This window comes from Ciona robusta, chromosome 4 (genome assembly GCF_009617815.1).
Source record: "Ciona robusta chromosome 4, ASM961781v2".
Taxonomy (NCBI): Eukaryota; Metazoa; Chordata; class Ascidiacea; order Phlebobranchia; family Cionidae; genus Ciona; species Ciona robusta.
The window spans coordinates 2291366-2306848 of NC_143238.1; the positions used below are offsets into that span (position 1 = coordinate 2291366).

At 37.0% G+C, this 15483-nt stretch overlaps 2 protein-coding genes across 5 annotated transcripts; one reads left to right on the forward strand and one right to left on the reverse strand.

Annotated features, from left to right (window-relative positions):
- Positions 1–2347: 2347 nt before the first annotated feature.
- On the forward strand, positions 2348–11116 carry LOC149736537 (galanin receptor 2b-like). The gene is made up of 6 exons (XM_089876146.1): positions 2348–2478; positions 5100–5329; positions 5825–6113; positions 6364–6526; positions 7499–7619; positions 9885–11116. The coding sequence occupies exons 1-6, from the start codon at positions 2430–2432 to the stop codon at positions 10371–10373; spliced, it is 1341 nt and encodes a 446-aa protein (XP_089732272.1). The 5' UTR covers positions 2348–2429; the 3' UTR covers positions 10374–11116.
- LOC149736538 (uncharacterized) lies at positions 10405–15221 on the reverse strand. 4 transcript variants are annotated; one of them, XM_089876142.1, is made up of 10 exons: positions 14992–15217; positions 14371–14696; positions 14001–14098; positions 13295–13434; positions 12814–12879; positions 12452–12678; positions 12236–12351; positions 11965–12106; positions 11377–11471; positions 10405–10695 (listed from the first exon to the last, which is right to left on the reverse strand). In XM_089876142.1, the coding sequence occupies exons 1-10, from the start codon at positions 15012–15014 to the stop codon at positions 10495–10497; spliced, it is 1434 nt and encodes a 477-aa protein (XP_089732268.1). In that variant the 5' UTR covers positions 15015–15217; the 3' UTR covers positions 10405–10494. The 4 variants fall into 4 exon arrangements, with proteins under 4 accessions (XP_089732268.1, XP_089732267.1, XP_089732269.1 ...); XM_089876141.1 differs by having other exon boundaries at positions 12814–12888; XM_089876144.1 differs by having other exon boundaries at positions 10444–10695; positions 11377–11548; positions 12814–12888; positions 14992–15221.
- Between the last annotated feature and the right edge of the window lie 262 nt (positions 15222–15483).

Below are 15483 nucleotides of genomic sequence, written 5' to 3' on the forward strand. Positions count from 1 at the left end.
TAATGCTACGAGCAAGCGTATATATACACACCAGCAGTGTACAATAGTCTTAAGGTTTAATGAACCGAAAGACGACGGCTTAATGTATACAGTCAGCGGAAATTATACGGGCTCTTGTGTATTGAAGAGTTTATTTGCGGAAGCGTAGTTGAAGCCGTTGGCCGCTATTCAGAAAGACCGTTTTAATCGATTGCCGCAAATGCAAAATATTGATGCAAGCGCAGAATTTCTTGGATAGTCAGTATAAATCATTCAAGTTGCGGCCAGAAAACGAACAGTTTCGATCCACAAGCGAATTCGAATGCAGGTCTATATATAGTTTTTGAACTTCAATTGCGTTTCCGGGCAAAATGGCGCACGACAAAACGCCACCTTCATTTAGGTAAAACCGTAGACCTTGTGTCAAGTTATAGCGACCGTTCGCATATAGACGTAGCTTTGCGTTTGCGACATTGATCTGACTTTTAATGCATTTATAACCAGCCGGCCCTGTTGCGAAATGATTTCTTGGTCTAGTCTAGTCATCAATAAAATCGTTACTTCTTATGTAAATTTTCTCCATTACGCTAAAGATTCCAATACCCATATACACAGTTTCACAAATTCCGCCGCACAAAATTTCCACAGCGTTTTATTTCTATGATTTCACATTGCCTATCGATCACCTACGAAATTAATGCAGCTGTGTTGTGTCTTCCGTTTTGATAAATCATCGACCAACTGAAAATATTTGTTTCTGCTTCGTTTACGCCGCGGCTTGGCACGCTTTTTAAACTAAACCAAAAATTACGATTTATAGATTATTGTTATATCTGACTTGTGTTCGACCATGCATATATAAACGACTGCCGAGTTTGAAAAATAACACAGTCCAGAAATGCTCAAAACAAAACTAAATTTCACCTGCTTGCGTATTTTCGCAGCAACTTCGATTTTTAAATGTTTTTAAGTGACAAAAAGCACTGTTTAAATATCCAGATCGTGTTTTTATACAATTAACAACGGTTTATGGGCATCGCTAGGATACGGTTTTATAATTCTTTAAAAGTTTTTTTGTTTGCGACGAGAAAATACGTTAAAAGCGTGTCCCCTCTTCCCACAGCACCGTACTATATTGTATAACACTATATTGCGAAGTTAGCATTATATTGGAGTTGTAATTTATAGGATTATTGGATTTGGCTGTGGTTACATTTTGACCGATTTAGTGGGGGAAGGATATAGAAATTCATATAAAGAGTAAAATTTGTTTGTCGATTGCTACACTTATGTGTATTGGCGGCTATTATGGAAAATATGTAACCGTGAGCATTTGAAACGAAATATATATTTTTATTTTCGAAATATACAGTGCCGTGTATATATAGTGGGGGAGATGGGACACCTTTTTATTATATTTTCCGCCCAATTTGGCAGTAAACAAAAAAATTCAAAGAGTTATATAGGACTGTATTCGCACCACTCAAGTATATTGTTGTCAATATGCCTTTTAACCACTTTATGAATATATAATTAGAAAGTTTTCATAGAACTGTATATTCATAGTATTGTGGGGTAAGATGGGACACCTTTAGCACATATTATCCAAATACAGTATTCTGATCGTTTTTTAAACATTTAACAACGGTCTATGGGCGTCGTGAGGAAATGGTTTTATAATTCCTTGAATGCTTTTTTTAATACCAAATGGGACGACAAAATAGAATGAAAAGGCGTCCCATTTTCTCCCGCCCTACTATACATAGCTCTTGCGAATATCTCCCGCTTTATTTTGACTAACAAATCATATGTAAAAATTTATGCAAAAAATTCGCTTGTGTTCCCAACCGAACACTTTATATTAGCAAAGTTAATTGGTATTACTCCATTCTCAAATTTGACGCCGGGTTTATTTCGCAGCTAATGGGCTTAATCACGGTGCGGCTTGGCCATGTTTGAATTTTCGCTTGGGCAATATAGTCAAAATAATTATAACCGTGTTGGACTTTGTGAAAGTCTGTGAGCGTTTAGCCATAGCTCATGTATTATGCAGTATGGCTGATTGACCGTACAGACTTTTTTCCATATCGGATCGAATTACTGCGACTATTGGATTTCATTATCCGAGCCATTTTTTTGCGACAGTGGCAACAGAGTAGGTGGGCAATCGATGCTTTCTGTTGGTGCTGCAATTTTGAGTTGATTTGAAATGATTTTTTGGTATAGGGTGGTTTATATATGCAGTTTATTAGCAGTATATATCGAAAACCGCACTAAATTTTCCAGTGGCTTTTAGACGAAGTACTATTTCAGTATCTGTATAAAAATCTGTTTTAATTAACCATTTCCTAACTAAAAATGCACAATAAAAAAACAATTATTTTTTTGCCATTTCGCAGAACAAATCTAAAATCTAACTTGTTATTACGAAAAGGTGTTTATAGTTTAAAATGGATACCGAACAGCCAAACGAAACTACGACAGCTGTACACCCCAACAGTAAGTAACATTATACATTTATAAATAGATTAATATTTTTGTAGAATTTTTTGTTAGAAAAAAATTTTAACATAAAATTTGTAACAAAATTGCATCAGTAAATAACTGTTCCCATCTTCCCCCACCCTACTATATACGCGGTTTCTATTTCAGCTTTACATAGAAGATAGCATAGGTGTGTAGACTTACAGCAGTTTTATGTTTGTGTTGTAAATAATTCATGAACACAACAAATAATATTGCTAAAATATGCACTCTAAGTGGTAGCGCAAAACCCAACGTATTTAATCAAGATGTCAGGATTTTACGTTTGCTTTGTAGAACCTGCATTGAAACGCAATAAAGCACGACCGCCAAATGCGTTTTAAAATACCAAAGAATTACCGTTTGCTGCCTTTATTTAACATTATGGAAAGACGTGAATTGTTCGTTTATTTTTGCTTTTATTTACGTTTATTTCCGACAGCGTATATTTAAACGGCTAAGTTCTGTGGGGCCGGTAAACCATATTATACTGAAGTGACTTCAGTACCACTAAAATTAAACGCTAAATTGTACACCACCATAAATACCTTTAACATGTGAATCTGCTAAAATATTCAAAAGCACCAAATAATACAACAGCAGCATTAGATAATGTACTCGCTGTTCTCACAAGTCGAAAAACCTGCTGTCCGTTGAATCGACACCCCATAGCGCTGGTCACGACTTTTCATTATGTTTCGACATAAAAATGATTGGTGCCAAAAAGTAATGTAATGTGCGTTAAGATGGGTTGTCTAAAAAGTAATGTGTGTTAATATGGGTTACCGCGTTCGCACAAAAATCTCCGAACTTCTGATCGTTCTTTGAACAATTAACAACGCGCTTTTACGAGTCGTGTGAATAGTGTTACTTAATTCTGTAAATATTCTTTGTTTACTACCAAACAGCACGATAAATTTAAAAAAGTGTCTCATCTTACCTCGCCCTACTGTAAAAGAATTTGAATCGCGTGCTTGTTTTACCCAATACTCGTTATAGTCTGATATGATACACAAATGCAATAATAGTTTTCGTGTTATATATCGAAAAAATAAGATCGGTTTGAAACGTCTGTGTTTAAAGGCAATATACTCTAATGTACCGTTTATCCGTATAGGGACACATTTGCAATAAAAATGTAAAAACCAATGTCAAATCGACCAACGACATTCCATGCAATTTATCTTTTAGTGTGTCATAAGCTATATATTATATAGCAACAAAGTTGCATTGGAAAAAAAGAACAAAATTGAGATCGAGTTGAAAAGCGACATTTTTATAACCTGTTAAGAATAGAGTTTTCTTATGAATCATACACGCTTGTATCATTTTCGTTATCAAATACATTATACACAAAGTTGACTAAGTTCGTGCCAAACGTCTAGACAAAATTTACATCGAGACTCAATTTTGTATGCCACATAATACACACCGAACAAACGCATCGCTGTATCAAGAATGCTTATCTGTTCTTCTTAATGCAGTTATGCGCAATTTATACATTTCATTTTTTATGTCCCATACTGTCAGATACTGTCAATTTGGATATTTTGGAGGCACAGAACACCAGTGCAACGCGGAAAGATCAGATAAAAAACATATAGTAGGGTGAAGACACCTTTAGCCAATAATATCCAAATACACTGATCGTGTTTTAAATGATCAACAAAAATCTATGGAAGTCGTGAGAAACGGTTTTATAATTCTTTCAATGTTCTTTGTTTACTACCAAAAGGGACGAGAAAAAATAACGACAAGTTGTCCAATCTTCCCAACTTCACTATACAAAACAATTACCTGCCAAAGCACTTACAGATTATAAGGATCACGCTTCACCCAGTATAATGTAGCTACCGTAACGCGTACACTAATTGGCGATCTGAGAGCCCTAAACTAGCATGCTTTTTGGCATGTATCGATCAAAAACCGCGTTACAGCCGTTGTTCGCCATCCTTGCGTGCTTGGACCAAAGCCCATGTAGAAACCTAGCCAGTAATTGAATCCCCTCCCAAGCCTTCAATGTCACTGGTACTAAGCAATCGAATTGCGGGAAAGCGAACGCGTCTTTGTCATGTTTAAAACATTTTACTCTTCACGAAGCGTTCAATTTATCTTCACAACAAGGCATGCGGTCAACATAACGATCTATTCGCGTTTGCCGACGCATTTCAAACTCGCATATAAAATAGCAACAAGAAAAAATTAAAGAAAAACAACAAAAGTTTAAAAGCAACAAAACATATTTTTAAATTTGACATGTACAGTAAAATGGGGGGAGATAGGCAACCTTTTCATTCCTTTTTCACGTCCCATTGGGTAATAATAAAGAACATTCAAAGAATTATAAAACCATATCCTCAGGACACCCATAGACCGTTGTTAATTGTTTAAAACAGGATCAATATATTTGAATATTTTGTGCTAAAGGCGTCCCATTACTTGACAATATTATACATACCGAAGTAAAAAGTTATACAAAAAATGTTTCGATTTACTGTACTAGATAATAGGTACCAGCAGTTTTTATTCCCATAGTAAATCTAAAAAAACAAAAATGTTTCCAACTACCAAAATAATCCAATATTTTTTTCTTACAGCAAACGTAAAAAATAACTTCAAAATTATGCTGCAAATTTCGGAGGCTTGGCAGATCGTGATCCCGATCGTAATTGGCGTTGTTTTGTTCATCGGACTTGTCGGTAACTCTCTGGTCATCTATGTCACTGTCACGACACAGCGAGCCATTAAACACCCAGTGCATAGCATGCTGGTGCTCAATTTAGCAGCCGCGGATTTAATATACCTTATAGCAAGCGCGCCATACCAGGTAACTGTATAATATATGAATTATTTATATTATTACAACAATGAAAAATGCGGCAAATATCGATAGTGCAATATAGTCAGGTGAGATAAGACAAGATGTCCCGTTTGGTTTTAAACAAAAATTACTACAGAATTATTTGACCGTATAGCAACGCGACTTCAAAAGAGCGTTGTTAATTGTTAAAAAAACAGTAAGGAATTCCTTAAATATAGGATTTAGGTGCTTACACTATCCCATCTTACTCCACAGCATGGTAAGGTGGGGGAAGATGGTACACTTTTTCACTTTATTCTTTTGTCCCATTTGGCAGTAAACCAAGAACATTCAAATAATTAAAAAACCGTGTGCTCTGGAACCCCTAAACCATTGTTAATTGTTTAAAACACGATCAGAATATTTGGATATCATGTTCCAAAGGTGTCACATCTTTCCCTACTATATTATATATTGTCAATATATAAAACAGAATTATCTTTACGAATTTCTCTTCAACAGGCGATGTCCAATTCGCCCATCTCGCTGGGTGTTGACAATTTTCTCTGCCCTAGTCTCCACTTTATTAGCGTACTTACAATGTCAGTTGGAATCTTCACTATGTGCGCTCTTGCGTGGATGAGGTTCATGGCTCTCATTGTTCCGTTCCGCTTCCAGGGAAGCATGATGTCCACGAGGACGTTCGGCTGTATTGTCCTCGTTGTTGTATGGGTGATTAGCTGCGTAGTCTCCACGCCAAATCTAGTTTACTACCGACCGAAACCGGATGAATCCGGACCGAACCAGACAGGTAAAAAACCTAAACCAGGCTTGTTAAAAAAATCACGTTTTTTTCTGTGTTCTTTTTCTTATTTAACAGCGAGCCATTACTCATATAAAATTGATTACCACAACAGTGATTTCCACTTTGGAATTTTCCATGACGTCAACTAATAGTATATACACGGTTGGAAAAAGTCCTTTAATTTGACGGTATCATGAACTCATTACCACTGCTTTAAAATAATGACTTCTTTATAACGATCTCATTATATATGCAGACCGCTTGGCCGGAATATGCGAATGGACGGACGGAAAGGCTGCCGACGATTATGCGATTGCATTATTTGTGATTACATACCTAGTTCCCTTTCTTTTGGTTGCAAACTTTTACTTTTTTATCGGAAGAGAAGTTTGCTATCTTGTCAACAGACCTCGACGAGTGTAAGTTAATTTTTCTATATTTGTTATTAAGAACCGTATGGTTTCGAGGTTAAATAATGCACTCAATGCGAATAGACGTTTAGAATATAAGTCGGTCGGCAGAATTACATTTAGTAGAGTAGGGAAAGACAGGTCACTTCTAGCATATAATATCTAAATCACATACTGTGTTTTAAACAAAGAACAGTCTATACTAGATGTGGGGATACGGTTTTATAACTCTTTGGATGTTTTTGTTTACTACCAAATGGCACGAGAAAATAGAATGAAAATGTGTCCCATCTCCCCCCCGTTCTACTATAAATACTTTGCAAAAGATGCTGCCACACATGATTAAAACCCATTGTACAATCAGGAGCGTTTTAACTGAACGTTGAAATTGGATATATAAACATATTAAAACTGGACAGATGGTATTTAACAGGTGTTTGAGTACAAAAACACTTAATGAGGTGAGGTATACCTAACACGGCGTATTATGCACAAAATAATTGTTTTTTATTGATCATTTTGCAAATGGAAACCTACGTTACAGGCATTCCATTAAATGTTGTGCTCAATGCAAAATTACTATTTAGGCAAAAACAAATTTCTAAGTCGATATTGCATTTACAATATTACTTTCATATGTATTGATCTGCGTGTATTATTTCGATCCGTTACAAGATATATGCAACTGACGTCGTATACTGTGTTTCGGGTAGTACAATAACGAGTCTACAATCTAATTTAAACGGAATCGGTGAGATCACGCGTATTCCCTGTGGGCCAGGATGACCTATTGATGCGGACAAGTTTAAGTCAAAACATCGTTTCATCTGAAAGCCAATACTTCTATAGCTCCAACCACGGCCGCTGCCCGCCGCCGCACGCGTAATTGTACAAGTAAATGAGATGCTGGCTTTAAATTATTCTTGATGACTTACGTCAGTGAATTTCGGAAATCTAATCTTATTCTATGTTCGTCACCAGGGATATAGTGGGGGGCAAGAATGAACAGAAGGAGTACACGAAAACAACGATCATGGTCCTATGCTTGAATATTGCTTTTCTCCTATGCTGGTTTCCCCACCATTTGTATCGCATGATGAAGGTATTGTTATAATAATAATAACTTTATTTGTCTTTCCGATTACCATAGCGAAAATGTTGAAATATTTTAAACGAAAATACAGGATATAGGGACGAACCAGCAGTTGTTAAAACACGCTTACAGTTAAATATTTACATTTAATTGGAAGAAAATAGGCGTAGTCAGTGAACAACTTTATCTTTATATAAATTAGGTTGGGGTAAGATGGTACATGTGGTAGTAAACAAAGAATATGTACAGAATTGTGTAACCGTATTCTCGCGACTCTCAAACAGCTTCGTGAATTGTTCTAAACGCGATTAGGAAATATAAGACATAACAGGCAAATGTTCCAACTTACCCCACAATAATACATTTAAATAATTACACAAATGAAAAAATACACAAATGCCTTGACCTTTGGACGTTGTCCGAAAAAAAAGTGCTTTTGTTTAGTTAACGAAAGTGTGACTATGTTATCAAAATGGGGTATAATGGGCCAACTCAAGCCTAAACCACCGTTCCCCAGCTAGTGTGCCTGGTCATAGGACTCACGCTTTTAGAATATAGTATATAGTACTGTGTGGTAAGAATAGAGTATAGTACTGTGTAAACAACTTTATCAAATAACCTTCAAATATCATCTTCCTGTTTTGAACAACTAACAACGGTATATGGGAGTTGGGAAAATACGGTTTTATAATTCTTTGAATGTTCTTTGTTTACTACCAAACGGGAGAATAAAATAGAATGAAAAGGTGTCCCATCTTCCTCCACCCTACTGTAATATCAAATTTAACAAAATTGTACATTATAAAGTTGTATGGAATTACTGCACAAAATTTTAAGACAAAAGCCTCCATTAACCTATATAGTGCAGAATATATATAACCTTTTCTTATGGATTTGGGCACTCTCGAAATTAAGGCTTAATCTATAGTACACTAATTCGTGACGTCATCTGTCGTTTTAACGTCAGCATTATTTGCAGTAAAAGTTTTTGTGTGTTTAACGATCTGACCCGTATCGTATTTTTAGTTCGCTCATTACCTATTTTTAAAATAGTCGAAGGCTTAACGCATTATAGAACCAACATATTAAAACAACAATTACCTATACAGCCAACATTAATATAAATGTGTTGTTTATTAATATAAATATACTTTTGGTAAAAACGTCAAATAAATGAAGAATCTTCGTAGAAACGTCGTTTATATATATAGTCTCGTGGTTTTGCTTAACGATTATGTATCGGACGATATTTTGTCAGGGGTTTTTAAACTACACAACTGTCTTTGTCAATAATTCAACCGTTCTTTATCCTCAAGGGTATTTATTATGATTTTATTTGTGATGGGCATTTGTTTTAAGTATTTTTATTACTAATTTACCGCTCCACTGAAGAAGTATATAACTCTTATATAAAGATAGCTCTACCCGTCTATACCGTAACCTAATTTCAAATGTCAATCATTCCTGGTCTGATGGTTTGGTCCAAGTGCATTTAAACAATCCATTGGTCCAAGTATATTTAAACATGCGGTAGCCTGTATTATGTCTAGCTTTCACTTTTGTAGACTTAACATACGTTATTTATGGGTATAATTTTACTGATATACACATGTACTCCTGTACTCCGAGGTGCAAAGTATACAACTTACTGGAAACAGCAGGAAAACACGTTCCAACCGATCTAAAACCGGCGCCGACAAGAAGTGTTTCGGCAGGCTACTACGCAGCAATCAGCGCGAAAATGCGCATTATTGGGCTAGCTTTGGGCCCCTAACACGTAAACTGCGTACATAGTAACGACTTTAGTTCGCCGTGTACTCTGCATCGAATTACCCGACAGAACAAAATTAAACTAAAAGTTCTGTATAGAGCTACGAATGTTTAACATAGAAGTATAACATAATTAGGATGCGCCTATATAACCATTTTTTATATTATGGTTTAAAGGTATAGCTTCTATATATAGCTAACAGACTTACATGTGTATGATGTGTCTGTATATAGCTGCTTTCTTAATTTATAGTAGGGTGGGGGGAGATGGGACACCTTTAGCACATAATATCTAAACATCCTGATCTTGTTTTAAATAATTAACAGCGGTCTATGGGAGTCGTGAGGATAAGATTTTGTAATTCTTTGAATGTTCTTTGTTTACTACCAAATGAAACGAGAAAATAAAATGAAAAATTTTAAATCTCCCCCCGCCCTACTATATGTAAATATTTTGGATTGTTGATCGTCGTTTTAATTCATTTCGTTTTTGTCGTTTTTCAGATATCTGGAAACTATTCAAACCTCTACAATGACGTAAATAAGTGGATAACAACGGCTACAATAGAACAAGTGGGCGCGTGTATGTCATACATGCATAGTTGCATTAACCCAGTTATATACACGTTTGCTGCACCGGGATTCCGTCGCAGTCTCCTGGAATCCATAACCGGTAGACGCTGCAACAATAATAGCGAAATTACCGAGTCATGCCATGCAAGGCGAAACCGCAGACGCCGTGGCGCCAGCCATTCCAACTGCGCGCCACGAAAGTCGAGCCACGACGCCGTACAAATGCTGGCCATCACACACCACGAGCCCCCAACCTGTGTAAGCCGTTTGCCTTCTCCTCTGCTATCCGTATCTCCATTTCCGAACCCTAATCTATCACCGGAGAAGCGGAGTCTTACAGAGCAGACCAATGACCAATCCGGGACGAATTATGTGAATCCAGAAACGCGAAACGGAGGCAAAGTTGACGAGGTCGTGTAGTACTTAACAACGCTATACTCACAACTGGGCATAAGTTCATTCGCGTTTAATACTACCGCAAATACAAGGATTTAAAAGGCGTTCAAAAACACGTTTACTGGAAAGTCATTGCACAAAGAGGTCAGACCAGCGACAACGGACACTGCCAGTAATCTATTCTGCATTCCACTCGTCCGGACGGTGGCGCAGCAGAGCCATTTATGCGCACACACTTGCACTTGAAGTAGGTCCTTTCTTCGCCGCCCTCTGTCGTCCTTCTCGTCTCCATGGAACCGACAAATCCTGAAGAGCTTGAACAAGTCGCCCCGGTAATGATAAAATTCTGTAATGTGGAAAAATCTTCAGAACCGAGAAAAGAATGCGAACGAAAAATTTACAGAGCCAGTCAGAGAATGCTCGTTTCAAACCTGGGCGTTAATATATTGTTGTACAGTTTTTGATTATTTGTTGTTTTATTTTTGGTTGTACCTATGCTTGCTTTCGTAGTTTTTATCACATGCATATTTTATTTCACTCGCCAGAAGTATAACATTGTTGTTAAGTTCCTATTCTGTATTACTGTTATTATTAACACTATACGGTTCGACTGTTCCTTCACGAAACCGACGACTTGTCATTTAGTTTTTGCATCAATACAAAAAGTGAAGAAAACGCATCAGGTATGTAACTGTTTAAATTCCTAGAAAAATCACCAAAAATGCCCAAGAGTATTTAAAGCATTAAACTAAAGCAATGGCATGTTATAGCTATGATTTTTTTTAAATGGTTAATTTGTGAAAATCCATGAAATACACAGCTTACCCAAACTTGCCTGCAAAAAGGGAGAAGAAGTTCGCCGCAGTGATAAATTGTTTCAGAAAGGAGTTTAATAATTATGTGGTATTATGTGCAAATTTTATAGTTGCCGTTCATACATTTGCTGGTTTTGACGAATTACATCACTTACGACGTTACGTCACGTGTACTATTTACTTACGTCACATGTATTTTTGACGTCACTTACCTCATCTGCGTAGTATTCCCCACTGTCCGTTACATCTTGCACCGATGAGCTGCCGATCGAAAAGCTTTCGTGTCTGCATTTGGCCATCGCTTGGCCTGAGTGAATATATAAGCTATATAGCTATACGTCGTAAATGGTAAATACCATAGTAGGGTGGGGGGAGATAGAACACCTTTAAAACATAATATACAAATCCGCGATCGTGGTTAAAACAATTAATAATGGGAGTCGCAAGGATACAGTTTTATAATTCTTTGAATGCTTTTTGTTTACTATGAAATGGGTCGAGAAAATAGAATGAAAATCTTCCCCACCCTCCTATATTATACATGATTAAATATCATATAAATACAATATTTAAGTAAAATCAATTATACCCATGATATTTTATCTGGATGTGTGAAAGCAAAACAAATGAGGTGTACGAAACAAACTCCTTTATAGACCATTGTTAACTGTTTAAAACAAAGATCAGTAAAATATTTTGTGCTGAAGGTGTCCCGTTTTTACCCCACCCTATACTGTACTTATTAATTCAATCGTGTATTGAAATGGATTCACTTATAGTCCAAATGGTGATAATTTTACCTGAGAGGCTACCGAATATATTTTTCACTTCGCTCGTGTTCAACGAAGTCATAACCTCGGTCAGCTGACGTCGGATTTCCTGATTGTCTATTTCCAATTGGCTTCTAGTCGTTTTCGCTAAGTCCGCCCTCAGATCGATAATCTGTGGTGGTGGAATATTTACAGTGTGGTTAGAATTAAAAGGCGAGAAAAGTGTTCTCAAAATGAAACTATAAATTTTGACCAAACAGAACCGTAGCGAAATGTGATTATTTTAGACATGTGTACTTACCGTTGCATTTTGTTTTAAGAGACTGTTGTTTAGTAAGACGTCTTTTGCTTGCATGGTTTGTTTTAAAAGTTTGACTTCATTTTCGAGATCAATAAATCTTTCTTGATCAATCGCGTCTGAAAAACCGCAGTCAGATTACTACAGAGGATTCATTCTTAATTAAGCCAGCGACTTCTCGCGTGATTAAAAATTGTAATCTAAATCCTATAAGCTTACTTGGAAAGTTCAGAGGCTTCAGAAGACCGATGAAAAATAGAAACACTAAGATCAATGACAGCAAACTAATTAAGACCGCAGTGATCATGCCCGCAATTAATGCGCAAGCACATTTTTGACCAACTACTGGTCGTGTCGACCGAATTTTGGAGAAGGAAGAACTGTCCAACGTGTTCTGGATTGGACTGGCTGCTCGTATACCGGTATACATCGGGTTCTGCCTTTCCCTAAAAAATAAATGTAATTAAAATATTGAACACTGCAGTAGTACATCCAACAACGACGTAAACTGACTGGTACGATTAGAATACGAAATTAATACAATCTATCCAAACACGACAATGACACTGAATTGCAATTACCGATCACCGTCAAGATAAGGAAAAGGACTGACGGCTCGAAGTCCTGTGCTGATACATCGTGGGTACCTGTCATTTCTCAACATATTTCAGAAAAAAACTCAATTACTTACTACGCCTTAAAACCTTTTGCAAAACGCGTATAAAGCAGAAAAAAGACATCTAACGGATCGAATTTTCGAACCAAATTCATCATAACACATTACAGACGATTAAGGCCGCCATAACAATCAACATAATGTGAAACCCAACCCCATCTATTCTTTGCGGTTACACACAACTTGCTCACAATGGTCATCGGATAGCGAAAGGGCCTTTTACCCTACCTGCCAAAGTCTGCTTTATGCTGCACTGCGCACGCAGCGTAAAAACTGTTCCTGTCAATTTGAAAATCAATACCGAATAAATTAGGGGCTCTTCGGAAATTTTTCGTGACAGTCGATGGCACAAAATTGTTCAAACGCAACCCTAAGCCATTATATACCTGGTGTTAGTGCGCGGATCTTGCTGAGATGATACGACTGATTTAGGAGACTGCTGGGAAATCGAGTTGATCTGAGGGCACGGGTATGCGTTGCTGATCGTCGTATTTCCTGCGCAGTCTGATTTGTTGTCAACGTGTATCTGAAAATATATTATATATCATTCTAAATTCTTTACACTTTTTCTCACTAAACATTTGCCAAAAAATGCTGACCTGCGGCATATTCACAACGCAAATGTATACAGTAACAGCTAATAAAACCTGCAGTCCACTCCACGCGCGTAAACTTCGACTAAACTAAACCTGCCTCTCTGAAAGTAGGATTTACGTTGGAAATTCAGGACTTTGTGAGGCGGTCGCTACCGTATGATGTAATCGCTTTATCGACAAGCCGCATGGTCGGCAGTATAGTAGTCCCTTCAAACGCACGTGCATTTAGGGCTGTCCCTGACTGGCGGATTATATCTCCGGATTATGAACTCGTCTTATTGAAAACCCAATGTCGTCATACTAGGGGTACAGGCTAATGACGTGGTATAAGATACGACATACAACAAAAAGAAAATAGTTTTAAAAAATAGTTAACCATAGAGATTTTCCCGTCATCAGTATTTAGGCAATAATGGACATTTAAAAACACCATTTATGAGTATATAGTAACAAGCTACTCAATATGCGACATACCATATACAATTAAACAACTTACGTTTTCCATTAATTCTTCGTAATCATGAATTGCCAGATTGCTCGGAAATTTAGTGGCAGCGTAATGCACACTGTTGTGGTCTATTGGTCCGTGAACATCTGTAATTAATAAAAGATAGGCATAGTTTGGTGGGGTAGGTTAGTATATGTTTTCGTTATATTTTATCGTTCCATTTGGTAGTAAACAAACATTATACACAGAATTATATAACCGCAGCGCAGCGTCTATATAAAAGAACGTTGTTAATTGTTCAAAACACGACCGGGAACTTTTCTAAACACCACCAGGGGATTTAGGTGATAACGGTATTCCATCTTATATCCCACACTACTATAACATTGCTGGTAAAAACATAACATTTCACTTCTACCTGTCAAAAGAGGTTCTGCTGTCGACGTGGCCCATGAGATTGTATCAAAGTCCATAGAAGCAGTCTTTTTCATTTTCAAATTTCCCAACTTTTTGCGGCTTGGTTTTGCAGGCGGGTGCTGCCTGAGATCGTCACAAGAAGCACTAAGTTTCGCATGCTGGTTGTTATTGTTGTGAGAAAGACGTTTTGCATTTGCGTCTTTGCTGCGTGTTAGCACTTTTGGCGGTAATGGCACAGCAGGTAATGGAGAGTCTGCTCTTCTGACTTCTTTCATATCGTTGAACCTGGCCGCTGGCAAAGGCGTCAAAAGCAGGGTAGCCTCGGTACTGAAATATAAATGTGGAGGTTACAATTTTATGTGGATTTAGTAACGATTCAGGTTTCACAAATTTTATCATGTCTTTGATATATAGTAGGTCGGGGTAAAATGGTCCACGTTTTCACCCCCCTTTATCGTCCCGTTTGGTAGTAAACAGCTGTTTGCTGTTGCTAATCGGTAAAACACGATTGGAAAATATAACGGTATAACCTGCTAGCAGTAGGTATCGGTAATTCCAAAGTGTGTATGTTCATGAACGAGACAAAACAGTACAATGTGCGTAACGATATGTGACGACTTACCATTTCGTGTTCTCAGATTCCATCTTTAGAAATACGATAAACTGAAATCACTGCATGCAGGTTTGTAAGTTAACAAACAATTTTTTTTCTCACTTTATCGTTTCTTTACATTTTAATTTCAAACTTCAAATTTCAAACTGCTATAGTGTCATTCTGCTGATTCACTGTATACCAATACTATATTCTTAAGTGTAGCCGGCATCTACACACAGCACGCAAACAAAGGCGTTTTATCGCAACGCCCAAGGGGTAATTGTAGGTTTACATTCCCATGAACATACCGAAATTATTCATCGTTCATTCAGGTGGCTTGTCACAAAATGGCAGTTTGAAAAAAATAGCCATGGTTTGGCTTGGACAAATTCAGGGATCATTGTCAAAATGTGGCTGTCCTAAATTTATGGTTATGTTAAATGTGATAAATTTTTTTATGTTTAAACCACGCGTTTTGAATAATGGTATTTCGGCTATGTATATATGAAACAAAGTCCA